Source organism: Bufo bufo, chromosome 8 (genome assembly GCF_905171765.1).
Source record: "Bufo bufo chromosome 8, aBufBuf1.1, whole genome shotgun sequence".
NCBI classification, from domain to species: domain Eukaryota; kingdom Metazoa; phylum Chordata; class Amphibia; order Anura; family Bufonidae; genus Bufo; species Bufo bufo.
The window spans coordinates 127,240,707-127,268,299 of NC_053396.1; the positions used below are offsets into that span (position 1 = coordinate 127,240,707).

The window sequence follows — 27,593 nt, forward strand, 5'->3', positions numbered from 1 at the left end:
TGGAATGTTGTTCATGGGTGCAGAACAAGAGGAACAATACACTTATTTGCACTTCAGTAAGTTTACCTATACATGATGCTTACACTAAGCGTGCAGATATATACTCATTTTGTTCATTTAGTTTGAATCTAATATGTATTAGTTTGCTTGTATGTTTTAGTCTTCTATAGAGGAAAAGCATCAGAATTTCAGAAATAGGAAAAAATGCACTTTTTTGGTTCTTGGTTTCATGATAGTTACCCTCTTCCATGTAGAGTGATGCCAAATTTGTGAGCATTACCAACCCAAACCAAATCAATTTTCAATGTATCTTCTACCAAAAGTTGATGTCCCCTATTGGGACAAAAACAAAAAGTGAAAAAAAGTGTTTTATAAAAATAATAAAAGGTTTAAGTAAAAAAGCACCTCTTTTTGCTCATCAACCCATTATTGATTGGAAAAAAATTAAAAACAAAATAGAAATATTAGGTATCACTGCATCCGTAACAACGTGAACAAGCTATCACAAAGTTAGATGTACTCCAAAATGTTACCAATGAAAACGACCTCATCCTGCAAAAAAAACAAGCCCTCACACAAGACCATTGACCAAAAAATAAAGAAAAAATGTCTCTCCCAAAAACATTGTCTTTTTAAAAAAAAAAATGCTTTGTGTAAAAGTATAAAAGACACTTTTAAAATTGTTATCTCTGTAATCGTATTGCCAAGCAGAATAAAGTTATCATGTCATTTTTACAGCACACACTGTGCTGTAAAAATGACATGATAACTTTATTCTGCGATAAAAAAAAGCAATGGCAGAACTGCGGCCTTTTCTTTATCCTGCATCCCCAAAAAGCGAAATAAAAAGTGATCAAAAAGTCATATGTACCCCAAAATAGAACCAATGATAATGGAAACTCATCCTGCAAAAAAATAAGCCTGTCGAGAGAAATATAAAAAATGTGTGACTGTCAGAATTAACATGGCACCATAAATTAATCCATCAAAATCTGCACTGCAAAAGCCAAAAGGTGCCCCTTTAGTTCAGAACCCTGCAGCAGTTTATGTCCACATTTCTGGCATTTCGGTACCCAGGAGCACCCACCTAACAATTTAAAGCGTGTCGTGTGTCTTAGATGGCACAAGCTGGGTGCCACATATTGGGCGCTGAAATGACAATCTGTGGAAAAGTTGAAATCTTCATTTTGCATGGACCCCTGTTCATTAAAGGGGTTCTCCAGAAAAGATAAAAATGAAAATATCGTTATTATAAAAAATAAAAATAAACTCTTGAATGTCATCAGAGAGGAGTTCACCTCACCTCGTACTCACAAGCTAAAGTGTAGGAATAAGGACCAGACACGTTGCTGTTGGGGAGGAGCATCATTAGAAAACACTTCAGCTTGGGAGTACAGGTGAGGTGGACTCCTTTCCAAAGCACAGGGACACAACTAAGCCCTTATCTCAGCTGTTATCTGCACATAATATACAGCTTCACAGTGCTGATACCAGCAGAGACCCGAGTTTACATAGGGCTCTGTGCTCTGCATTCTCACACAGGCCGTCCTGCAATGTCATCAGGAGGACGTATTTCATGCTCATAAATCTGACAGTGGCCATTTTATCTCCTTCACTGATTGCCCCTTAGACAACACAAGCCATTATAAATAATTAAAGGCATTTATGAGTTTCTTTATAATAGGATGTTTTTCAGTATTTTAATTTTTTATGCACTCCGTTCAAGTTCGTTCAGTTTTGCCCCAATTTAAAATAAATGGAGAGAAAACTGAAGCATTTTGCTGCGGTTTTAAGATCCTGTGACGAATCTCAATACCGTACAGCAAAATATAGATATGAAAGTAGCCTCAGATGGGTATTCCAATCTCATACATATATAGCATATCCACCTAATATGCCGTAAATATCTAATGGGTAGGGTGACATGATGCAGATATCAGCAATCCAGAGAGGAATGCTGCACTTTTTATTACAGTCTATGGAAACTGTGAGCAGTATAATGTTTTCCCAATAGATGAGAACACTACTCCCTCCTACCAGGCATATGGTTTATGCAATGGGGCAAATTTACCATAAATATACTCCACTTTTGTGGTGGCACTTGCTCAAAATTTTACTGAAATAGGGAAGTGGCGAGGGCTAGAAGGGGGCAAGGCCAGCAGCCCCACCACATTTTTTATATCCTATGACAGCTTTCTGGCATAAAAGAACACTGAAATATATGCCAGCCAGGGGCAGCTTTCGGAAGTACACCTCGTTATCATAGCTCGGCGTACACCACCAGGCTTTGATAAATCTGCCCCAATGTCTATATACCACAAATGTCTTAGATGGAAATGCCCCTTTAAGTTTTATTGCAGTCTTTGGCAGTAGTACAATGTGACAATGTTCTCCTCAACCCAGAACATTTGGCACAACTCTGATATATACAGCAAATAGGTAACAATGATCAAACGGGGGCTAGCCATTGGATTAGTGTTACTGGTAATCTTGTCTTTTTATCATGCCTAGCCACTTCTGCGACAGGAATTTGGATGATACTGTACCGTTCAAGAAGTTGCACGTTAATCTATCGTAAGCAGAAGCAACTGCTTCTGATTCTGTGGACAATTCTTGAATACTTGAAAACATGTCAATTGCTAAACTAAAAGATTTCTGTATGCAGGCAAACTTGCTTCAATTTTATCATCCACTGAGTTATTATTAAATGTAAATTACCTCATAAACTGCAACATTGGAATTCTCATAGGTAGCAGGAGTGAGACTTTTAGTAGAACCAGACCTTATTGGTGACCTCATACTTTTGTTATCTATAACGTGTCCACTATCACTGGTGCGACTTCCATCACTGCTTATTCTCTGTAGAAAAAGCAGTTCATATTACAGTCAGATTAGTATTAAATGACAGCAACATCAACCACAATCCATATATATAACATAATCACAGAAGTAGAAGCTTTACTGATATACACACAAGTGTATAAGGCTCCCATCACATGGCATACCGTAGTATGTGTCCGAACTTTCTATTTGGAGGATTTCCCATATGCATAACAGATGCCCTTTAGTGGCATCTTTTCACACGTAGGCTCCCATGTATGTAGGTATACCATTTTTAACTGAATGCGAGTCCATTCCTTTCAGCAAAAAAAAATTATAATGGCAACCCTGATGTTTATCAGCGAAACGGAGGCCAAAGGACATTCTTTGTGGATAAGCACACTTGATGCATACAGCAAACAGGTTACTGAAACAGTGTGAATGAAGCCTAGCACTAAAATAAACAATTAAAAAAGAAATGCAGAATAACAAAAAAATCTAAACATGTAATGGACTTTAAAAAGTAACGAAAGACTATAGAACAGTAACGAAAGTCTATAGTCCAGTAACGAAAGGTTATAGAAGCAACTAATTCAGTACAATGTGCACATGTGAGGAGATGGAGCAAGGAACTCTGGGAAGGCGGGATCACCCAAAATGCCATGCATGTAGCTAATCAGCAGCCAGCCAGCCCTGTGATGTCACAGCCCTATAAATAGCCTCAGCCATCTTGGATCCTGCCATTTTCCAGTGTACTTAGTGCAGGGAGAGACATCAGCAGGAGCTAGAGAAGTGCTAGAAAAAACTTCATTGTGCTAAAAAAACGATTTACAAGTGTAGGGAAAGATTATTCAAGGTGGAGGGAAAGGATAGGGAGGAATCATTCCACAGCATTTATGTTGAACAGGTTTCAGTAGGGGAGGTTACAGCCTGGATAATAGGAACAATCCTATTACACCTTGCTGCACTGACTGGGGACCCAAATTGTCATTATACAGCTCTGTAATTCCAGCAAACCGTTCTTGTTATTGGGGTGATACAGCCATTATTTTGTGGCGTGTATTAATGGAAAAACAAAAATATATTTGCCGTTCAGCAGTGCAGTTAATATGTTCTAAAGAATTTTGTGGCATGTATAAGTGGAAAAATAAAAATATATTTACCGTTCAGCGGTGCAGTTATATGTTCTAAAGCCTTTTGTGGTGTATATTAGTGGCAAAAGTAAAATATATTTGCCGTTCAGCGGTGCAGTTATATGTTCTAAAGCCTTTTGTGGCATGTATTAGTGGCAAAAGTAAAATATATTTGCCATTCAGCGGTGCAGTTTTATGTTCTAAAACCTTTTGTGGAGTATATTAGTGGCAAAAGTAAAATATATTTGCCGCTCAGCGGTGCAGTTATATGTTCTAAAGCCCTTTTTGTCGTGTAATAGTGGCAAAATAAAAATATACTTGCAGTTCAGCGGTGCAGTTAATATGTTCTAAAGCCTTTTGTGGTATGTATAAGTGGAAAAATTCAAATATATTTTCCGTTCAGCGGTGCAATTATATGTTCTAAAGCCTTTTGTGGTGTGTGTATAAGTGGCAAAATAAAAATATATTTGCCATTCAGCGGTGCAGTTATATGTTCTAAAGCCCTTTTTGTCGTGTAATAGTGGCAAAATAAAAATATATTTGCCATTCAGCGGTGCAGTTATATGTTCTAAAACCCTTTTTGTTGCGTAATAGTGGCAAAATAAAAATATATTTGCCGTTCAGCAGTGTAGTTATATGTTCTAAAGCCTTTTGTGGCGTGTATAAGTGGAAAAAGAAAATTATATTTGCCGTTCAGCGGTGCAGTTTTATGTTCTAAAGCCTTTTGTGGCATGCATTAGTGGCAAAAGTAAAATATATTTACCGTTCAGCAGTGCAGTCATATGTTCTAAAGCCTTCTGTGGCATGTATTAGTGGCAAAAGTAAAATATATTTGCCCTTCAGCGGTGCAGTTATATGTTCTAAAGTCCTTTTTGTCATGTAATAGTGGCAAAAGTAAAATATATTTGCCGTTCAGCGGGGCAGTTATATGTTCTAAAGCCCTTTTTGTCGTGTAATAGTGGCAAAATAAAAATAAGTGAAGTGTGCAGTGATTCTAAGAGCGATGCCTCTCATCTGCATGTCATACTGACTCACAATATTATTTCGCTACCACAGCCGACTCCCTATGCGTGTTACTGCAAGGCACAGTGTTCTTCACCACTATAAATAGCCTCAGCCATCTTGGATTCTGCCATTTTCCAGTGTACTTAGTGCAGGGAGAGACATCAGCAGGAGCTAGGGACAGTGCTAGAAAAAACTTCATTGTGCTAAAAAAAGGATTTAAAAGTGTAGGGAAAGATTATTCAAGGTGTAGGGAAAGGATAGGGAGGAATCATTCCACAGCATTTATGTTCAACAGGGTTCAGTAGGGAAGGATACAGCCTGGGTAATAGGAACATTCCTATTACACCTTGCTGCACTGACTGGGGACCCAAATTGTCATTATACAGCTCTGTAATTTCAGCAGACCGTTCTTGTTATTGGGGTGTTACAGCCATTATTTTGTGGCGTGTATTAATGGCAAAAGAAAAATATATTTGCCGTTCAGCAATGCAGTTAATATGTTCTAAAGAATTTTGTGGCATGTATAAGTGGAAAAAGTAAAATATATTTGCCGTTCAATGGTGCAATTATATGTTCTAAAGCCTTTTGCGGCATGTATTAGTGGCAAAAGTAAAATATATTTACCATTCAGCGGTGCAGTTATATGTTCTAAAGCCCTTTTTGTCATGTAATAGTGGTAAAATAAAAATATATTTGCTGTTCAGCGGTGCAGTTATATGTTCTAAAGCCTTTAGTGGCGTGTATTAGTGGCAAAAGAAAAATATATTTGCCATTCAGCTGTGTAGTTATATGTTCTAAAGCCCTATTTGTTGTGTAATAGTGGCAAAATAAAAATATATTTGCCATTCAGCGGTGCAGTTATATGTTCTAAAGCCTTTTGTGGCGTGTATAAGTGGAAAAAATAAAATATATTTGCCGTTCAGCGGTGCAGTTTTATGTTCTAAAGCTTTTTGTGGCATGTATTAGTGGCAAAAGTAAAATATATTTGCTGTTCAGCGGTGCAGTCATACAGTTAGGTCCATAAATATTGGGACATCGACACAATTCTTTCATTTTTGGCTCTATACACCACCATTATGGATTTGAAATGAAACGAACAAGATGTGCTTTATCTGCAGACTGTCAGCTTTAATTTGAGGGTATTTACATCCAAATCAGGTGAACGGTGTAGGAATTATACCAGTTTGCATATGTGCCTCCCACTTGTTAAGGGACCAAAAGTAATGGGACAATTGGCTTCTCAGCTGTTTCATGGCCAGGAGTGTGTTATTCCCTCATTATCCCAATTACAATGAGAACATAAAAGGTCCAGAGTTCATTTCAAGTGTGCTATTTGCATTTGGAATCTGTTGCTGTCAACTCTCAAGATGAGATCCAAAGAGCTGTCACTATCAGTGAAGCAAGCCATCATTAGGCTGAAAAAACAAAACAAACCCATTAGAGAGATAGCAAAAACATCAGGCATGGCCAAAACAACTGTTTGGAACATTCTTAAAAAGAATGAACGCACCGGTGAGCTCAGCAACACCGAAAGACCTGGAAAACCCCGGAAAACAACTGTGGTTGATGACCAAAGAATTCTTTCCCTAGTGAAGAGAACACCCTTCACAACAGTTGGCCAGATCAAGATCACTCTCCAGGAGGTAGGTGTATGTGTGTCAAAGTCAACAATCAAGAGAAGACTTCACCAGAGTGAATACAGAGGGTTCACCACAAGATGTAAACCATTGGAGAGCCTCAAAAACAGGAAGGCCAGATTAGAGTTTGCAAAACAACATCTAAAAAAGTCTTCACAGTTCTGGAACAACATCCTATTGACAGATCAGACCAAGATCAACTTGTACCAGACTGATGGGAAGAGAACAGAACAGTATGGAGAAGGAAAGGAACTGCTCATGATCCTAAGGCTACTTTCACACCTATAATGCAAACGCTTGCATCCGTTCAGAACGAATCCGTCTGCATAACAGCTTTTTCAGATCTGAGTTTTCACATCGTGAAAACTCAGATCCGACAGTATATTCTAACACAGAGGCGTTCCCATAGTGATGGGGACGCTTCAAGTTAGAATATACTAAAAGAACTGTGTACATAACTGCCCCCTGCTGCCTGGCAGCACCCGATCTCTTACAGGGGGCTGTGATCCGCACAATTAACCCCTCAGGTGCCGCACCTGAGGGGTTAATTGTGCGTATCATAGCCCCCTGTAAGAGATCAGGTGCTGCCAGGACAGGGGCCAGACCCCCCTCCCTCCCCAGTTTTAAATTCATTGGTGGCCAGTGAGGCCCCCCCCTCCCTCCCCAGTTTTAAATTCATTGGTGGCCAGTGCGGCCCCCCTCCCTCCCCAGTATTAAATTCATTGGTGGCCAGTGCGGCCCCCGCTTCCCTTCCTTCCCAGTATTAAATTCATTGGTGGCCAGTGCGGCCCCCCTCCCTCCCCAGTATTAAATTCATTGGTGGCCTGTGTGGCCCCCCCTCCCTCCCCAGTATTAAATTCATTGGTGGCCAGTGCGGCCCCACCTCCCTCCCTCCCTAGTATTAAATTCATTGGTGGCCAGTGCGGCCTCCCCTCTCCCCTCCTAATTAAAATCACCCCCCCATCATTGGTGGCAGCGGAGAGTTCCGATCGGAGTCCCAGTTTAATCGCTGGGGCTCCGATCGGTTACCATGGCAGCCAGGACGCTACTGCAGTCCTGGCTGCCATGGTTACTTAGCAATTTTAGAAGCATTATACTTACCTGCGCTGTCTGTGGCCGGCCGGGCGCTTCTCCTACTGGTAAGTGACAGGTCTGTGCTATAAGCAATGCGCCGCACAAACCTTTCACTTACCAGTAAGAGGAGCGACCGGCCGGCCACAGACAGCCCAGGTAAGTATAATGCTTCTAAAATTGCTAAGTAGCCATGGCAGCCAGGACTGCAGTAGCGTCCTGGCTGCCATGGTAACCGATCGGAGCCCCAGCGATTAAACTGGGACTCCGATCGGAACTCTCCACTGCCACCAATGATGGGGGGGGATTTTAATTAAGGGAGGGGAGAGGGGAGGCCGCACGGGCCACCAATGAATTTAATGTGCCGCACCTTAGGGGTTAATTGTGCGTATCATAGCCCCCTGTAAGAGATCAGGTGCTGCCAGGCAGCAGGGGTCAGACCCCCCTCCCTCCCCAGTTTTAAATTCATTGGTGGCCAGTGAGGCCTCCCCTCCCTCCCCAGTTTTAAATTCATTGGTGGCCAGTGCGGCCCCCCTCCCTCCCCAGTATTAAATTCATTGGTGGCCAGTGCGGCCCCCCCCTCCCTCCCCAGTATTAAATTCATTGGTGGTCCGTGCGGCCTCCCCTCTCCCCCCCCCCTTAATTAAAATCCCCCCCATCATTGGTGGCAGCGGAGAGTTCCGATCGGAGTCCCAGTTTAATCGCTGGGCTCCGATCGGTTACCATGGCAGCCAGGACGCTATTGCAGTCCTGGCTGCCATGGCTACTTAGCAATTTTAGAAGCATTATACTTACCTGGTCTGTCTGTGGCCGGCCGGTCGCTCCTCTTACTGGTAAGTGAAAGGTCTGTGCAGCGCATTGCTTATAGCACAGACCTGTCACTTACCAGTAGGAGAAGCGCCCGGCCGGCTACAGACAGCGCAGGTAAGTATAATGCTTCTAAAATTGCTAAGTAACCATGGCAGCCAGGACTGCCGATCGGAACTCTCCGCTGCCACCAATGATGGGAGGGAAATGATTTTAATTAGGAGGGGAGAGGGGAGGCCGCACTGGCCACCAATGAATTTAATACTGGGGAGGGAGGGAGGTGGGGCTGCACTGGCCACCAATTAATTTAATACTGGGGAGGGAGGGAGGGGGGCCGCACTGGCCACCAATGAATTTAATACTGGGGAGGGAGGGAGGGGGGCCGCACTGGCCACCAATGAATTTAATACTGGGGAGGGAGGGGGGCCACACTGGCCACCAATGAATTTAATACTGGGGAGGGAGGGGGGCCACACTGGCCACCAATGAATTTAATACTGGGGAGGGAGGGGGGCCGCACTGGCCACCAATGAATTTAAAACTGAGGAGGGAGGGGGGTCTGGCTCTTGCTGCCTGGCAGCACCTGATCTCTTACAGGGGGTTATGATACGCACAATTAACCCCTCAGGTGCGGCACCTGAGGGGTTAATTGTGCGGATCACAGCCCCCTGTAAGAGATCGGGTGCTGCCAGGCAGCAGGGGGCAGTTATGTACACAGTTCTTAGTATATTCTAACTTGAAGCGTCCCCATCACTATGGGAACTCCTCTGTGTTAGAATATACTGTCGGATCTGAGTTTTCACGATCTAACTCAAATCCGATGGTATATTCTAACATAGAGCCATTCCCATGGTGATGGGGACGCTTCAAGTTAAAATATACCATCGGATTGGAGAAAACTCTGATCCGATGGTATATTAATAGGGACTCCTGACTTTACATTGAAAGTCAATGGGGGACTGATCCGTTTGCAATTGCACCATATTGTGTCAACGTCAAACGGATCCGTCCCCATTGACTTGCATTGTAAGTCAGGACGGATTCGTTTGGGTCCGAACGGCCAGGCGGACACCAAAACGCTGCAAGCTGCGTTTTGGTGTCTGCCTCCAGAGCGGAATGGAGGCGGAACGGAGCCAAACTGATGCATTCTGAACGGATCCTTATCCATTCAGAATGCATTGGGGATGAACGGATCAGTTCGGGGCCGCTTGTGAGAGCCCTCAAACGGATCTCACAAGCGGAACCCCAAACGCAAGTGTGAAAGTAGCCTCAGCATACCACCTCATCAGTGAAGCATGGTGGTGATAGTGTCATGGCGTGGGCATGTATGGCTGCCAATGGAACTGGTTCTCTTGTATTTATTGATGATGTGACTGCTGACAAAAGCAGCAGGATGAATTCTGAAGTGTTTCGGGCAATATTATCTGCTCATATTCAGCCAAATGCTTCAGAACTCATTGGATGGCGCTTCACAGTGCAGATGGACAATGACCCAAAGCATACTGCAAAAGCAACCAAAGAGTTTTTTAAGGGAAAGAAGTGGAATGTTATGCAATGGCCAAGTCAATCACCTGACCTGAATCCGATTGAGCATGCATTTCACTTGCTGAAGACAAAACTGAAGGGAAAATGCCCCAAGAACAAGCAGGAACTGAAGATAGTTGCAATAGAGGCCTGGCAGAGCATTACCAGGGATGAAATCCAGTGTCTGGTGATGTCTATGCAACCAAGTATTAAAAAGTGAAAGTTTGATTTATGATTATTATTATGTCCCATTACTTTTGGTCCCTTAACAAGTGGGAGGCACAGATGCAAACTGTTGTAATTCCTACACCGTTCACATGATTTGGATGTAAATACCCTCAAATTAAAGCTGACAGTCTGCAGGTAAAGCACATCTTGTTAGTTTCATTTCAAATCCATTGTGGTGGTGTATAGAGCTAAAAATGTTAGAATTGTGTTGATGTCCCAATATTTATGGACCTGGCTGTATGTTCTAAAGCCTTCTGTGGCGTGTATTAGTGGCAAAAGTAAAATATATTTGCCGTTCAGCGGTGCAGTTATATGTTATAAAGCCCTTTTGTCGTGTAATAGTGGCAAAATTTTAATATACTGTATTTGCCGTTCAGCAATGCAGTTATATAGTCTAAAGCCTTTTGTGGCGTGTATAAGGGAAAAAATAAAAAATACATTTCCTTCAGCTTTGCAGTTATATGTTCTAGAGCCTTTTGTGGCATCTATAAGTGGAAAAAGAAAAATATATTTGCCGTTCAGCGGTGCAGTTATATGTTCTAAAGCCTTTTGTGGTGTGTATTAGTGGCAAAAGTAAAATATATTTGCCGTTCAGCGGTGCAGTTTTGTGTTCTAAAACCTTTTGTGGCATAAAAAATACTGAAAGTGGCCTCGTTTTGTAGTTGGGTCCAAATTAATGGAAGGCAATACCATAGTGTGGCACATTATACCACCCCAATAGAGCCAAATACTACAGTCCATCACAAAATACTGCCAGCAGCACAAAATACATCCCCAAAAACTTCCACTGGCCGGCCGTGAGGAGGACTCAGGCGGCCCCCTGGGCATAGGCCTACCAGGAAATTTACCTGTAAGGTCTTTGGCCAATCCACCCCTGATAACAGGTATGTAGAAGATAATGTGCTTGTTCTTTTTTGATATTGCAGCTTTTTAATTTTAAAACATTTCCAGCAGGCAGCCGTATGGGAGGCACTATAAAGGCTACAATGACAGTGACCACTTCCAGCCATTTTGATATCTCAACTGTGAGATGAGTTAACATTATCATAAAATTTCTGACTAGGAAAAAGTAAACTATATTTCATTTAATAACATATCCATAAATGTGCATATATCTTGGTACATCGATAGGGAATGTTTAACTTACCTTCATGCTGATTTGTGGATTAATGAAAGTGACATCTTCCAGCGTTAACAGAATTTTGTTCGGCCCTCTAACTAATTTTATTTTATTAATCCGACGCCTGAAAAATACATACAGGTAATAATCACTAAAAAGATCTAGGATCACAATTAATCGCATTCACATTAGTAAAATTATGATATTATTAAATATATATATTTATGGGGTTTTGGGCAGTTCCTGAACTCCACTGTGAATTCTCTGAAGCAGACGTTGGTGAGCATGAACCAAAACGCAGACACTATAACACCAACCCATGCACGTGGATTCCAGAACATGCCCACTGAAACCACTAAGGAGCAGGTAAGTACATATACTCTATGTTCATCCGATGGATCAAAGAAATTTGTAACTGTATCTGAGCCAACTAAAGGATTCTACATCATCAGAATTTTACTGTACTTTACTGCTTACGGCCACAAATGTGCTTGCCATGGCAATGACTTCCAATAAGGACAAGAAAATGTCAGAGCACATAAGTCTGAGCACTTCTTTGAAAGCAGGCTTATACCTTAGGAACAGCGTTTTTTTAAAATGCTGTATTAGCAAATTGCATAATAAATAGCCATTACCTAAATGCAATGTTATTTCTGCTTATAGTTTGTGAATAGACTGTAGACAGAGAATGTCCTAGAAAAACTGTATCCTGCTAGTAAATTCTCTCCAGTCATGCAGACTTTTATCAGAATGCATCAATGACTACAGGGTGCAATTCCAATAATTACTTTTTATTAGGGAATTGCTATAATAATATACAGTATGTAAAATGCATTTCAAACTGCAAAATTAAATATAATTTACTTATATTTTGCCCCTTCCAGATGTTCCTCATTATGCCATGGTTGTAACAATAAATGGTTTTACAGCCTTACAAAATGTTAACATAAGGCCTCATGCACACGACCGTTGTTGTGTTCCGTGTCCGTTGTTCCGTTTTCCGTGATTATCTGCGGACCCATTGACTTTCAATGGGTCAGTTGAAAACTCGGAAAATGCACCGTTTGTCATCCGCGTCCGTGATCCGTGTTTCCAGTCCGTCAAAGAAATATGACCTGTCCTATTTTTTTCACGGACAACGGTTCGTGGACCCATTCAAGTCAATGGGTCCGTGAAAAAACACGGAGGCACACAAGATTGTCATCCTATCAGTGATTGACAGCCTTCCCTCTATGACTGTGTATACAGAGGTAGCTGTCAGTCACTGATAGGACCGCCTCCTTGACTTCAAAGCCCAGAATGAGCATGGATATAAATGTATAAATTACAAGTTTTACAGAATAGTTTCCCACAAAACTATATATCAATCTGCATAGCTTCTCCTGCTACCTGCAGATTACTTCGCAGTTTCATCGTGATAGGTTCCCTTTAATTTCCCACAGATACAAGTTATGTCTTATCGTTAAGATAGGCCATAATTTTTTAATTGGTGGGGGTACATTGATCTGACTCCCTGCAATCCGTAAAATAAAGGCTTTTCATCTTTCTCAAATCTATGGAGGAGGGACAAATACTTTGCTCCAATATTTGGTGCAGAAAAGTGTTATCTTGTCCATCATTTTATAGGCTCTTAAAGGAGCTGGCCACCTTTTGAGTTTTGTTTTTTTAGCAACCCCCACCCTGGGCAGAACAGAAGGGAGGCATACCTAACTGTTCCCTGTAGCTGGGTCTTGACTTCTTCAATCCCTGATTGTTGCCTTCCTTGGGTTCCCCAACCGCTTTGACACTACGGCAGCAAATCGTTGGCTGCAGCAGTGACTATGACCAATTGACATGACACAAGGAGGGCAGGTCACTGCTGGAGCCAGCGATTGGATGCAGCAGTGTCAAAGCGGATGTTGACAGCATAGGACCCAAGTAAGGCAGCCAAAGCAGGGGAGCAAAGTACCCAGGCCCAGAGGCAGGGGAGCAGGTAACTATGTTTCCTTGCAGGTCTTCCCAGGAAGTTTACCGAAAAAAAACTCTCAAAAAGGGACAATTTTTAAAAATCTGGATAAGCTCTTATTAGTTGTGATAAAATACCTTATAATATAAGCAAGTCCATTTATGGAGATGATGGCAACAAGTATGCAAAGAAACACCATTAAAGCAAAAGCAGGATCGATACCTGAGGGGAAAAAAAGTAAGTTTAAAGTTCTATTAAATTACATTTAACTAATCAGATCAGTACCTTGAAATTACTAATAAATAGTAATTATACTATTCTGCAAGCAAAGATAGTTGATCGTGCCCAATTTTGGGGTACTTAATCCAGTCGATTACTCATTTTATTCTGTATTGCGTCATGTTTATTAGATGCACACTAGATACACATATGTAGAATGAAATATGCTTATCATTTCATTAAACTAAACATTACAGAAATATTTATGGTGAAATAAATGTAAAATTGTAAAAAAGACTGCAATGGACACCTTTGGGGGCAACTTTTATATGATTGCATTTTACCCATTTTTGGCTAAGGGTACTTTCACACTAGCGTTATTCTTTTCTAGTTCCGTCCTAGGCGCTCAATACCGGAAAAGAACTGATCAGTTTTATCCTAATGCATTCTGAATGGAGAGCAATCCGTTCAGGATGCATCAGGATGCCTTCAGTTCAGTGTTTTTGCCTTTTCAGGATGGAGTTAATACCGCAGCATACTGCGATTTTATCTCTGTCCAAAATTCTGGAACACTTCCCGGAATGCCGGATCCGGCCTTTATTTCCCATTGAAATGCATTAATGCCGGATACAGCCCCGAGTGTTTCGGCAAAACTGATCAGTTTTTGAGGTCTGCGCATGCTCAGGCTGCAAAAAATGTGAAAAAATAAATAAATGCCGGATCCGTTTTTCCGGATGACACCGGAGAGACGGATCCGGCATTTCAATGCATTTGTCAGACAGATCAGAATCCTGATCGTCTGACAAATACCATCAGTTTGCATACATTTTGACAGATCCGGCAGGCTGTACCGGGGATGGAACTGCCTGCCGGAATCCTCTGCCGCAAGTGTGAAAGTACCCTAAAACAGTTTTTTCTGTACAGCTTTCAGTTTAGACTGAAGACTATTGCTTCTGACTCGCATTGAATCCATCAGGAAGTTGCTCTGATGAGCAGCTCTCTGATTTTTTGTATGCAATGATAAAAAATAATTGCCCACAGGTGTTCATGGTCTTTAAGTTAAATGTAATAGTTTTCCATTTAGTAAAGCACAAAGTAGACAGTTCACAGAGCTCCTTTAGGCCTCTTTCACACGAGCGTGGCGTGTGAGGGCCCGATAAGATGCAGGTGCGTTGCGGTAAAATGCACAATTTTTCCGCGCGAGTGCAAAGCGTTTTAATGCGTTTTGCACACGTGTGAGAAAAATCGCCATGTTTGGTACCCAGACCCAAACCCAGACTTCATCACTGAAGTTCAGGTTTGGGTTAGGTGTTGTGTAGATTTTATTATTTTCCCTTATAACATGGTTATAAGGGAAAAATAATAGCATTCTGAATACAGAATGCAAAGTAAATTAGGGATGGAGGGGTTAAAAAAATAAATAAAAAATTAACTTACCTGCTCCATAGCTTCCGGTCTCTGTTCTATCTTCAGGACCTGGCAAAAGACCTGTGGTGACGTCACTGTGCTCATCACATGGTCCAATCACATGGTTCATCACCATGGTGAGGGACCATGTGATTGGACCATGTGATGTGACGTCACCACAGGTCCTTAGCCGGCAGCTCAACATTACAGAAGAAGACAGAGATCCACAACTACGCGATCAAGTGGACTCGGTGAGTTAATATTTTTTATTTTTAACCCCTCCATCACTATTTTACTTTGCATTCTGTATTCAGAATGCTATTATTTTCCCTTATAACCATGTTATAAGGGAAAATAATACAGATCGGGTCCCCAGCCCGATCGTCACTTAGCAACCATGCATGAAAATCGCACCGCATCCGCACTTGCTTGCGGATGCTTGCGATTTTCATGCAGCCCCAAAAACGCAGAATATAGAGCATGCTGCGATTCTCACGCAACGCACAAGTGATGCGTGAAAATCACAGCTCATGTGCACAGCCCCAAAGAAATGAATGGATCCGGATTCAGTGCGGGTGCAATGCGTTTACATCACGCATTGCACCTGCGCGGAATACTTGCCCGTGTGAAAGGGACCTTAGTCTCCCTGTACAAAAAACAACAGTAGTTACCATTCTTTGCAGGATACCAGTGACTTTGGTGGTCATGCTTGATGGTAAGAAGGATGCTTACAGGTCTCAAACTTTGGGTAAATAAGTTCAGATGAGACTGCAGAAGGCAGATATTGAGTGATATTCTGAACCCCAGATTTTTGTAGTTCTCCAGCAGATCTTTCACTTACAAACACAGTTGTCTATTTTCTGATTTCTTGAACCCAAGAACAACAGCTTTAAAAAAAAAATCATGCATCTATTTCAGTCATTCAACTTAAGCTGGCCATACACATTATAAGTATGACAACCACCTCGCCAATTTCAATGGCATCAACCAACCATCTAATGTACACAGGGAAGAAAAAGATTCGGCATGTTGGATTTCAACATACCCAGTATTTTTTTTTTATACTTAGGGAGACAAGCTGCCTGTCAGAAGTGTCTGGCAGTGGCTTTCTTCCCTCTCCCATTCATTAAAAAAACTCATGTTCAGCCAAGTCAAGCATCCATGGGGGGAATCTGAAGAGAAAGCTGGTGGCCAAATAAATGGTCGCCTGACAGTTATATTGTGTATGGTGAACTTTAAATTTAGGATATGCAATATTTGGTTTTCTACTGTTTTGAGTTCACCCTCTGCAAGCCTGCCAAGGGTCTTTGTACTGTATGCTAATGTATATAGAGGACTCCTAAGCTTTGTGATACAAACCGGATTCCAAAAAAGTTGGGACACTAAACAAATTGTGAATAAAAACTGAATGCAATGATGTGGAGATGGCAAATGTCAATATTTTATTTGTAATAGAACGTAGATGACAGATCAAACGTTTAATCCGAGTAAATGTATCATTTTAAAGGAAAAATACATTGATTCCAATTTTCACGGTGTCAACAAATCCCAAAAAAGTTGGGACAAGTAGCAATAAGAGGCTGGAAAAAGTAAATTTGAGCATAACAAAGAGCTGGAAGACCAATTAACACTAATTAGGTCAATTGGCAACATGATTGGGTATAAAAAGAGCTTCTCAGAGTGGCAGTGTCTCTCAGAAGCCAAGATGGGTAGAGGATCACCAATTCCCACAATGTTGCGCAGAAAGATAGTGGAGCAATATCAGAAAGGTGTTACCCAGCGAAAAATTGCAAAGACTTTGCATCTATCATCATCAACTGTGCATAACATCATCCGAAGATTCAGAGAATCTGGAACAATCTCTGTGCGTAAGGGTCAAGGCCGTAAAACCATACTGGATGCCCGTGATCTCCGGGCCCTTAAACGACACTGCACCACAAACAGGAATGCTACTGTAAAGGAAATCACAGAATGGGCTCAGGAATACTTCCAGAAACCATTGTCAGTGAACACAATCCCCCGTGCCATCCGCCGTTGCCAGCTGAAACCCTACAGTGCAAAGAAGAAGCCATTTCTAAGCAAGATCCACAAACTCAGGCGTTTTCACTGGGCCAGGGATCATTTAAAATGGAGTGTGGCAAAATGGAAGACTGTTCTGTGGTCAGACGAGTCACGATTCGAAGTTCTTTTTGGAAATCTGGGACGCCATGTCATCCGGACCAAAGAGGACAAGGACAACCCAAGTTGTTATCAACGCTCAGTTCAGAAGCCTGCATCTCTGATGGTATGGGGTTGCATGAGTGCGTGTGGCATGGGCAGCTTGCATGTCTGGAAATGCACCATCAATGCAGAAAAATATATTCAGGTTCTAGAACAACATATGCTCCCATCCAGACGTCATCTCTTTCAGGGAAGACCCTGCATTTTTCAACAAGATAATGCCAGACCACATTCTGCATCAATCACAACATCATGGCTGCGTAGGAGAAAAATCCGGGTACTGAAATGGCCAGTCTGCAGTCCAGATCTTTCACCTATAGAGAACATTTGGTGCATCATAAAGAGGAAGGTGCAACAAAGAAGGCCCAAGACGATTGAACAGTTAGAGGCCTTTATTAGACAAGAATGGGAGAGCATTCCTATTTCTAAACTTGAGAAACTGGTCTCCTCGGTCCCCAGACGTCTGTTGAGTGTTGTAAGAAGAAGGGGAGATGCCACACAGTGGTGAAAATGGCCTTGTCCCAACTTTTTGGGGATTTGTTGACACCATGAAATTCTGATTCAACATATTTTTCCCTTAAAATGGTACATTTTCTCAGTTTAAACTTATGTTCCTTGATTTATGTTCTATTCTGAATAAAATATTAGAAGTTGGCACCTCCACATCATTGCATTCAGTTTTTATTCACGATTTGTATAGTGTCCCAACTTTTTTGGAATCCGGTTTGTATAATGAAGAGGACACCTGAGCAGTGGTGTACCTGCAAACGAGGCAGACCACACAACTGGAGGGAAGGGGAGCCCGGCACAAAATTTGTTTTTCTCTTGCCTGAGTGAAAACACAGTATTTCTACAGTTGCCACTAGGGGGAGCTCATATCAAAAATATTATTACAGCTTCAATTGTAGTTGTATTCATTCCTATTCACTGAGAGCCAGCTAGCTTTTAATTAGAAGAGAGGCAGGAGATTTATCAATGTCTTTGAAACCAGAGGGGAAAAAAGCAGGCTGGTTTGAGATCTGCATTTATACAAGCAGGCAAATAACGCGAGTTTGTGAGCATTCGCGTGTTTGATATTTAAGTGTGCGACTTTAGTTTAAGTGTGTGACTTTAGATTGAGTGACTTTAGTGGGAGACTGCAGTAAATCAGTTTCTTATCACTGCATTATATTGTATTTTTCTCTTTTTTTGAGTAATCCCCATTTAGTATGTGTTCCATTATTGACAGCGCAGTCCAGTGCACATCTTGTTTAATGTATGCAGTCCTGGAACAGCTATTTGAGGGGGCACATCTTTGTTCAAAATGTGAGCAAATTCCCCGTTTGGAATCGCACATCGAGTATCTAAACGGGCGAGTTTCAACACTGAGAGGCATTGACAATTTGGAAAAGAGTTTGCTGCTCACTGAGCAAGCACTCTTTGGGGTAGATGTGGGGGAGGGTGACAGAGAGGAGGCTGAGGAAAGTGAGGTAGCTAGCTGGATAACAGTTAGAAAGTGGGATAGAGGGAAGAGTGCCAGGGAGGCTAGCCCTGATCTGACACACCCCAACAAGTTTGCAAGGTTGGCCGATCAGGGGGATGTCAGTTCAGAGAGAACACTGCTGCAGCTGTACACTTCCTCTACCAATCAGGGGAATGTCGGCTCCAGTAAGCAGGGGACCAGGAGAGCAGGGCAGGCCAGACAGGTGCTGGTAGTGGGAGACTCAATTATTAGGGGTACAGATAGGGCGATCTGTCACAAAGACCGGGATCGTCGAACGGTGTGTTCTCTTCCTGGCGCTCGAGTTCGACACATCGCGGATCGGGTTGACAGATTGCTGGGAGGGGCTGGAGAAGATCCAACGGTCATGGTCCATATCGGAACCAATGACAAAGTTAGAGGTAGGTGGAGCGTCCTTAAAAATTATTTTAGGGATTTAGGTGAAAAGCTTAGGGAAAGAACCTCAAAGGCAGTATTTTCCGAAATACTGCCTGTACCACGAGCCACACAAGAAAGGCAGGGGGAGATTAGGGAGGTTAACAAGTGGCTCAAGAACTGGTGTAGGAAGGAGGGGTTTGGGTTCCTGAAGAACTTGGCCGACTTCTTTCTTGGCTACAGACTCTATCGTAGGGATGGGATGGACTGCACCTCAATGGGGAAGGGGCAGCTGTGTTGGGGAAGAAGATGGCTAGAAGGTTGGAGTGTTTAAACTAGGGACTGGGGGAGGGTAATTATGTTATAGGAGGGGAAGATAGTGCAGATAGAGACCTGGGGCAAGGTAGTGGGACTGGGGGAGGAATGGAAGGAGGGACTAGAACAGTTCAGAAGGAAAGGTGTAGGGTAAAAAAAATATACATAAACCTGTTAAATGTATGTATTGTAATGCCATAAGCATGACTAATAAAAGTGGGGAACTGGAATTAGTGATGTGTGAGGAGGACTATGACATAGTGGGAATAACTGAGACATGGCTGGATAATAGTTATGACTAGGCAGTTAATGTACAGGGTTACAGTCCGTTTAGAAAGGATCGCCAAAACCGGAGAGGGGGAGAGGTCTGCCTTTATGTAAAGTCCTGTCTAAAGCCCACAGTCCGAGAAGATATAAGTGAGGGACATGAACATGTGGAGTCACTGTAGGTAGAAATACATGGAGGCAAAAACAATAATAAATTACTAATAGGAGTTTATTATAAATCACTTAATATACCAGAGTCCACAGAAAATCTACTACTAAACAAGATAAACGAGGCAGCAAACCATAATGAGGTCATTATTATGGGGGACTTCAACTACCCAGATATAGACTGGGAAACTGAAACCTGTACATTTCATAAAGGAAACAGGTTATTGGCAATAACCAAGGACAATTACCTTTCCCAACTGGTTCAGGACCCCACTAGAGGGACGGCCATACTGGACTTAGTATTAACCAATAGACCTGACAGAACAACAGATGTGCAGGTTGGAGGACACCTGGGAAATAGTGACTATAAAGCAATATCCTTCAAATTATCATTCAAAAGAGTGTTTCTACAGGGAGGAACAAAAATACCAAAAAGCTAAATTTAGCCAACTAAGAGAGGCCATAGGCCTAACTAACTGGGACAAAGTCCTCAGTACATACCTTATGGGAATAAAAGGTTAAGGAACAAGAAGAAACCAATGTGGATAAATAGAACTGTAAAGAAAGTAATACATGACAAAAAGAAAGCATTTAAATAATTAAAATAGGAGGGTAGTGAGGAAGCACTGAAAAACTATAAGGAAAAAATAGAATATGTAAAAAACAAATAAAAGCAGCCAAATTAGAGACCGAGAGATTAATTGCAAAAGAGAGCAAAACTAACCCTAAAATGTTCTTCAGTTATATAAATGGTAAAAAGTATAAATCTGAAGGTGTCGGCCCTTTACAGAGTAATGAGGGTGGAGTTGCAGAAAGCGATGAGGATAAAGCAAAGCTATTAAATATGTTTTTCTCCACTGTATTCACTGAAGAAAATAAACTATCAGATGAAATGCAGAATGTGAAAGTAAATTCCCCATTAAAAGTGCCCTGTCTGACCCAGGAAGAAGTACAGCGGCGTTTTAAAAAGATTAAAATAGACAAATCCCCAGGACCGGATGGCATACACCCCCGTATCCTAAGAGAATTAAGTAATGTCATAGCCAGACCCTTATTTCTGATGTTTAAGGACTCTATACTGACAGGGAGTGTTTCACAGGATTGGCGCATAGCAAATATGGTGCCAATATTCAAAAAGGGTCCAAAAACAGAGCCAACCAAAACTATAGGCCGGTAAGTTTAATATCCATTGTGGGTAAACTGTTTGAAGGTTTCCTAAGAGATGCTATCTTGGAGCACCTCAATGAAAATAAGCAAATAACGCTATATCAGCATGGCTTCATGAGGGATGGGTCATGTCAAACTAATTTAATCAGTTTCTATGAGGAGGTAAGTTCTAGACTTGACAGCGGCGAATCAATGGATGTCGTATATCTGGACTTCTCCAAAGCATTTGACACTGTACCACATAAAATGTTAGTATATAAAATGAGACTGCTCGGACTGGGAGAAAATGTCTGCATGTGGGTAAGTAACTGGCTCAGTAATAGAAAACAGAGGGTGGTAATTAATGGTACACACTCAGATTGGGTTACTGTCACTAGTGGAGTACCTCAGGGGTCAGTACTGGGCCCTATCCTCTTCAATACATTTATTAATGATCTTGTAGAAGGCTTGTAAAATATCAATTTTTGCAGATGACACTAAACTGTGTAAAGTAATTGACATGGAAGAGGACAGCATACGGCTACAAATGGATCTGGATAGATTGGAGGCTTGGGCAGAGAAGTGTCAGATGAGGTTTAACACTGACAAATCTAAGGTTATGCACATGGGAAGGAATAATGCAAGTCACCCATACATACTAAATGGTAAAACACTTGGTAACACTGACATGGAAAAGGACCTAGGAATTTTAGTGAACATTAAACTAAGCTGTAAAAAACAGTATCAGGCAGCTGCTGCCAAGGCCAATAAGGGTTGCATCAAAAGGGGCATAGATGCCAGTGATGAGAACATATTCCTACCACTTTACAAATCACTGGTCAGACCACACATGGAGTACTGTGTACAGTTCTGGTCTCCTGTGAACAAGGCAGTCATAGCAGAGCTGGAGAGGGTTCAGAGGAGGGCAACTAAAGGAATAACTGGAATGAGGGAACTACAGTACCCTGAAAGATTATCAAAATTAGGGGTTCTGTGGTAAGAAATTCTCTTTTTTATTATTATAAAAAAAAAAGAGAGATACACCAGGTATGAATGGGGACATATCCAGTGGCGGACTGGGAACCTAAAAAGGCCCTGGAAAAAATCCTAAAAACCCATGTTGTGGGTTGGTCCAAACTGACAGAAGGCAGAGCAACACAAGTAGGCAGGGCCAACAGAAGTGGGCAGAGCCAGCAATATTGTAGTGCAGAACAAAACACTGCCCCAGCAGAACCAAATACCACAGTGCAGCACAAAATACTGCGGCCCGCACCACAGTATGAAACTCCTGCATTAATGCTGAGAGCATCAAATGTTTATGTACCTGGCAGCTGGCCATGAGGAGGCCTTGGCTGGCCATATGGACATCAACCCACTGGGAAATTTCACTGTATGGTCTATGGACAATCCGACCCTGGACATATCTGCAGAATGGGAGGGGGGGCAACACAGAAAAAAACTGTGCAGTACTAACAGAAATAAGTATAGGTACATAGGTTGTCATTTATTAACGCCGGTGTTTAAGATGCCGGTCTTACTAACCCCTATACCTGGTGGTGGGTCCGCCGAAGTTATGAAGAGGTGCAAGCTTCTACATAACTTCAGAGCATCCAGCACCAGTCTAAATGTAAGACAGCTTCCTTGCTGTCTTACATTTAGACTATTTTGTATGCCTAAAACAGGTGTAGAAAATGATGAATGAGACGGGTCTGCCGGCCCATCCCGTTCCCCGCCCATGCCACTCCAACTTTTTTTATACCTGCCGTGAGTGGGGAAAAGTAGCAGATTGCAGCGCAAATAACCTTTGCGTCACAATCTGCGTCTGAAATATACCTAATACAGGCATATTTCTGGATAATAAATAACCACCCTAGTTTTCATTTGATAACCTCATTACAGGTGTGCTTCAAATACTGTAAAAACTATTGTACATAACAGAATAACAGCTTAAATTTGAACAGCCAAAATTACACTGCTTGCTAGATACGAAATCCATGTTGAGTTGTGTTATCTACAATAAACAGATTACTATAGCAGCCAATTAAGTTTTCCTTTTTCCTTGGTCAGTTAACCAGTGTCAGCAAAACTCTGCAGCTTAATTTGTATCAGTAATTTGGATTTCCCCCCTTCAATAGTATAGTATAGGGATGAGGAAATCCACAGCAAGATTTAATACATTTTGCAGAATATGAACCTACTTGAGATGAGCAAATTGATTCAACACTATCGCATTTTTTTCCCTATAAAACATATTTTTCATTAGAACAGACCACCAATCAGACCCCCAATGTTAATCAGACCTCAGCTTAGAGCCCCAATCAAACCCCCAATATTAATCAGACCTCAGATCAGATCCCTAATGTTAATAAGACCCCAATCAGACCTCAGATAAGACTCACAATATTTTAAGACCCCAATTAGACCTCAGATCAGACCCCCCAATGTTAATAAGACCCCATTCAGACCTCAGATCAGACCCTCAATGTTTATAAGACCACAATCAGACCACAGATCAGACCCCCAATGTTTATAAAAAACCCAATCAGACCTCAGAGAAGACACCCAATGTAAAAAAAACAACAACATTCAGACCTCAAATCATACCTCCAATATGAATATGACCCCCAATCAGACCTCAGATCAGACTCCCAATGTGAATAAGATCCCCCATTCAGACTTCAGATCAGATCCCCATGTTAATCAGACCTTAGAGCAGACAAAAATAATAAATCAGCATACTTCTCCTGCTCCAACACTGTCACCACTCCTGAGATCCAGCACTCTTCCTGGTCTTCCTGCTGTGCTGCGACCCGATGTTGCACAGCGTGAGGTGACAGAGCGCACTGACATCCTCACACTGTGCGCAGGTCACAGAACAGCTTGCAGGGCCCTGCAGGAGAAGACGCAGAATAGGTAAGTACAAGCACTCAATAGTATTCACCCCCTATATGAGGTCTTTTTGAATAAAACGCATCAAAGACGCATCGAAAACGCACCTGACCACATGTGCGTTTTCTGTGCGTTTTCATTCTATTTGGTATAATTATTATATCTGTATTGTCATTTTTATATTTTATATGATTAAATATTTTATGGTGGTTATATTTGGGGTATCACTCTATATAACTTTTGGATCTTCCAAATAGATGATTTTTTATGTTATAGGCGCATGAAGGTATTCTGAAGACGCATGGGCCGGTATATGCGTTTACTCATGCGTTTATATTTGTATTATTTTTGATACCCATATTGCCATGTCTATATGTATTTTAACATGTTTATAGTATTAATGATGTTGGTTTTGCAGGATCAGATGTTTTATATGGAATATAATTGGTTCCCATACCGGGTTTTCCTGATGTCCCAATTAGAGCAGTCCCACCTGTGGCTGGCTTTCTGGGAGGATATAAAATGCTGTTTAGAGCTCACTGTCTCTACCACTGAGGATGGGGTGTATACCCTGAAACGCGTTTGGGCAAGTTGGGACAGTGAGCCTTTTCCCCCAAGTACTACAAGTGACCGAGAAGTGATTACGTCGATCGGGGTGATCTGCATAGCCAGTCTCGCACTGGGGTGGTATCTTCAAGTTCAACAGAATACGCTATCACAGCTCCAGCTGATGAGTCACGTGAGACGTCACATTCAGACTCTATACCACGTGGGACGCCGCGTTTGCTGGGATCGGCTGTTCCTTTGATTCACCACAGTGAGCCTAGTGAAGGCATATGGTAAGAGACGCTTGTTACTATTTTGCTACAATATCCGAAGAGAGATTCCTTTCAGGACTTGACACTATTGTCGATCCTCCTACCTTGGAGGTTTGAAGCTGGACGGTGTTTGGTATCCTTACCTTCCATTTGACTCAGTCAAACCATACGCTTTTGGAGCCTTATCTAGGTGCATTAAGACCTGCTGGGACTGATTTGCATTGTGGGCAGTGTCTCATGAACTCTTGAACTTTTATCACCAACAGGTTTTTTCAGGACCCTGCTTTCATTAACTTATTGTACTGTTATTGATATGATGTTTTTATGTATGATGATCTGATATGATGTGTGTTATTTTCAATTAAATTTTAATCCTTTACTACCGTTTCCTGTTCCCTCATACGGAGTGCCCCTCACTTTGCAATGCTCAGCTGTTCTACCGAGCACCCGAGCACAATGGAAGTCAATAGGAGAACCCTAGGCACCCCCTGCTCTGAAGAGGGGAGGCACAATGGAAGTCAATGGGAGAACCCCAGGCACCCCCTGCTGTGAAGAGGGGAGGGTGTCGGGACTCTAGTTTGGCTTAGGAGTCCCTGCTCTGACTCCATATATAGCTATATCCATATATGGAGTCAGTGCTTGGGGACACCCCAGTGTATTTAAATCAAATTTCTAAAAAAAAGTTTCGGCCAGGATTTGAACTCCCAACATTGATACATTAGCTGCAAGGACCTTATCTACTCAGCTATAAAGCTGAATGCTAAACTGTGTCTGAAAAACCTCATAGAAGTTTCTGATGCAGTGAGTATTCTTTTTCAGCAGAAGACTTATTTAATATTTTTGTGCAGGTTAACACGTAGCTCTATGGTGTAGTGGTTGATGTCCTTGCCTCTAATGTACAAGGTTGGGAGTTTGAATCCTGGCAGAAACATTTATATATATATATATATACTGTATATATATATATATATATATATACGTTTTTAGCCATAATATATTTACATATATTATTATATATTTAGAATATATAATATATTATAATATATTATGGCTAAAAACATCAGTAGTAGTTTTCCACATATTATGCATTCATATATATCAGAAGTATGAATTTATATGTATATATATATATATATATATATATATATATATATATACTGGCTTGATGTCACGGAACCATGAACCAGACGTACAACAAGAGATAAGTGAAAATAAGAAGGCTTCTTTGAAAATAAAGCTGTAAAGCAAAAGTCCAAACGGATGGTGAAACCGAGCAGAGTCTTTGCGAAGCCAGAGGTCAGGAACCAGAAGGGTAGTCAGACGAAGCCAGGATCAGGAACCAGCAGGGTAGTCAGACGAAGCCAGGATCAGGAACCAGCAGGGTAGTCAGACGAGGCCAGGATCAGGAACCAGCAGGGTAGTCAGACGAAGCCAGGATCAGGAACCAGAAGCAGCAGCAGTCTTAGAAGCATGTGAACACAAGAGGACCAAGCAAGGAACTGAGGCCACAGACCTTCTATATATATGAGCTAGGCATCCAGCTCCTCCCAGGGGAAGGAGGAGCCGCAGGGTGGAAGGCTACAAGAAACCCAGAAACCAAGATGGCCGCCAGCACATGTCAAACGAAGGAGAGCAGCAAGCAGGTAAGACCATGACACTTGAGAAAGGCTCGTGACTAGAGCCGAAACGTTGCACCACTGGTGTGAATAAAGGGTTCACTGCTTTTATTTCTGGAGTGCCGCTCATTTTTCTGAATATATATATATATATATATATTATTATTATTATTTTGTAATTACACATTTATTTTGTGCCATACATTTTTTACAATTACTAAATTAAAAAAAATTATATTATCTCTATCTCTGAAATGTTTCTGCCAGGATTTAAATGCCCAACCTTGCACATTAGAGGCAAGGACCTTATCCATAAAGCTGAATGCTAAACTGTATCAGAAAAACCTCATAGTAGTTTCTGATGTAGTGTGTATTCCTATTCAGCAGAAGACTTATTTTATATTTCTGTGCAGGTTAACATGTAACTCTATACTGTAGTGGTTAACATCCTTGCCTCTAATGTACAAGGTTGGGAGTTTAAATCCTGGCAGGAACAGAGATTAAATGTATATATTTTATATATTTTTTAGTAATTGTAAAAAAATGGATGGCACAAAATAAATGTGTAGTTACAGGGACTCGGCGCTCTATTTAAATCCCATTTTAGCCATACATCATTGCCAGTGATTGTTTGGATCACTAGCTTGGTTCCTTGTTCTCTGTTCCTGCATTTGCGTACAGATTTTTCTGTACTTCTGAACTCTGCTTGTCTTCTGACCACTCTCTCACTCTCATTTGGTACTGCGTAGCCCGTCTGGTTCTGACCCATTGCCGTACGACTCTGCTTTTGTTTATTGTCTGTTGGTGTTTGTCCATCTCTGCACTTATTAAGAGTAGGGACTGTGGTCCAGTGGAGGTACTGCCAAGTAGGGCTTATACTGCAAGTAGGTAGGGAAAGCGGGCTGGGTTCTAGGTTAGGGCTTATTGGCATTATGTGTCCCTACCTACAGGCGTTACAGGTCCCCAAACTTTTCCAGCTCATGAGCCACTTCCAAATATAACAGGTGATGTTGAGTTATATTGGGTATTCACAAGTAAAACTCCTTTTGTAACTGCCAGAGATACAGTTTTGACCTAAGTGGCAAGTTTAGATAATTCTATACCATGCCTGATCCCAATAAATAAAATAGCATTTAAAGGGGTTTTCTGAGACTTAAAAACTGATTACCTTTGCTCTGGATAGGTCATCAGTATCTGATCGGTGGGGGTCTGACGCCCGGATCCTCTGTCAATCAGCTGTTTGAGAAGTAGTGATGTGACCTTCTCTCAGCTTTACCTAGGCCAAGTGATGACACATTCATTAATCACATGGCCTAGGTGCAGCTCATTACCATAGAAGTGAATGGGTTTGAGCGCGGTACCAACCACAGCCACTATACAATG

At 41.7% G+C, this 27,593-nt stretch overlaps 1 protein-coding gene across 1 annotated transcript in view; it reads right to left on the reverse strand.

Moving 5' to 3' along the window:
* Positions 1-27,593, reverse strand: part of GUCY2F (guanylate cyclase 2F, retinal) — a 139,121-nt gene that overhangs the window by 36,231 nt on the left and 75,297 nt on the right. Inside the window, exons 7-9 of the mRNA XM_040406322.1 lie at positions 13,428-13,512; positions 11,373-11,469; positions 2,719-2,859 (exon numbers count right to left, since the gene is read on the reverse strand). Of these exons, the coding sequence (XP_040262256.1) occupies positions 2,719-2,859; positions 11,373-11,469; positions 13,428-13,512 (323 nt within the window). The remainder of the gene's footprint in view (positions 1-2,718; positions 2,860-11,372; positions 11,470-13,427; positions 13,513-27,593) is intronic.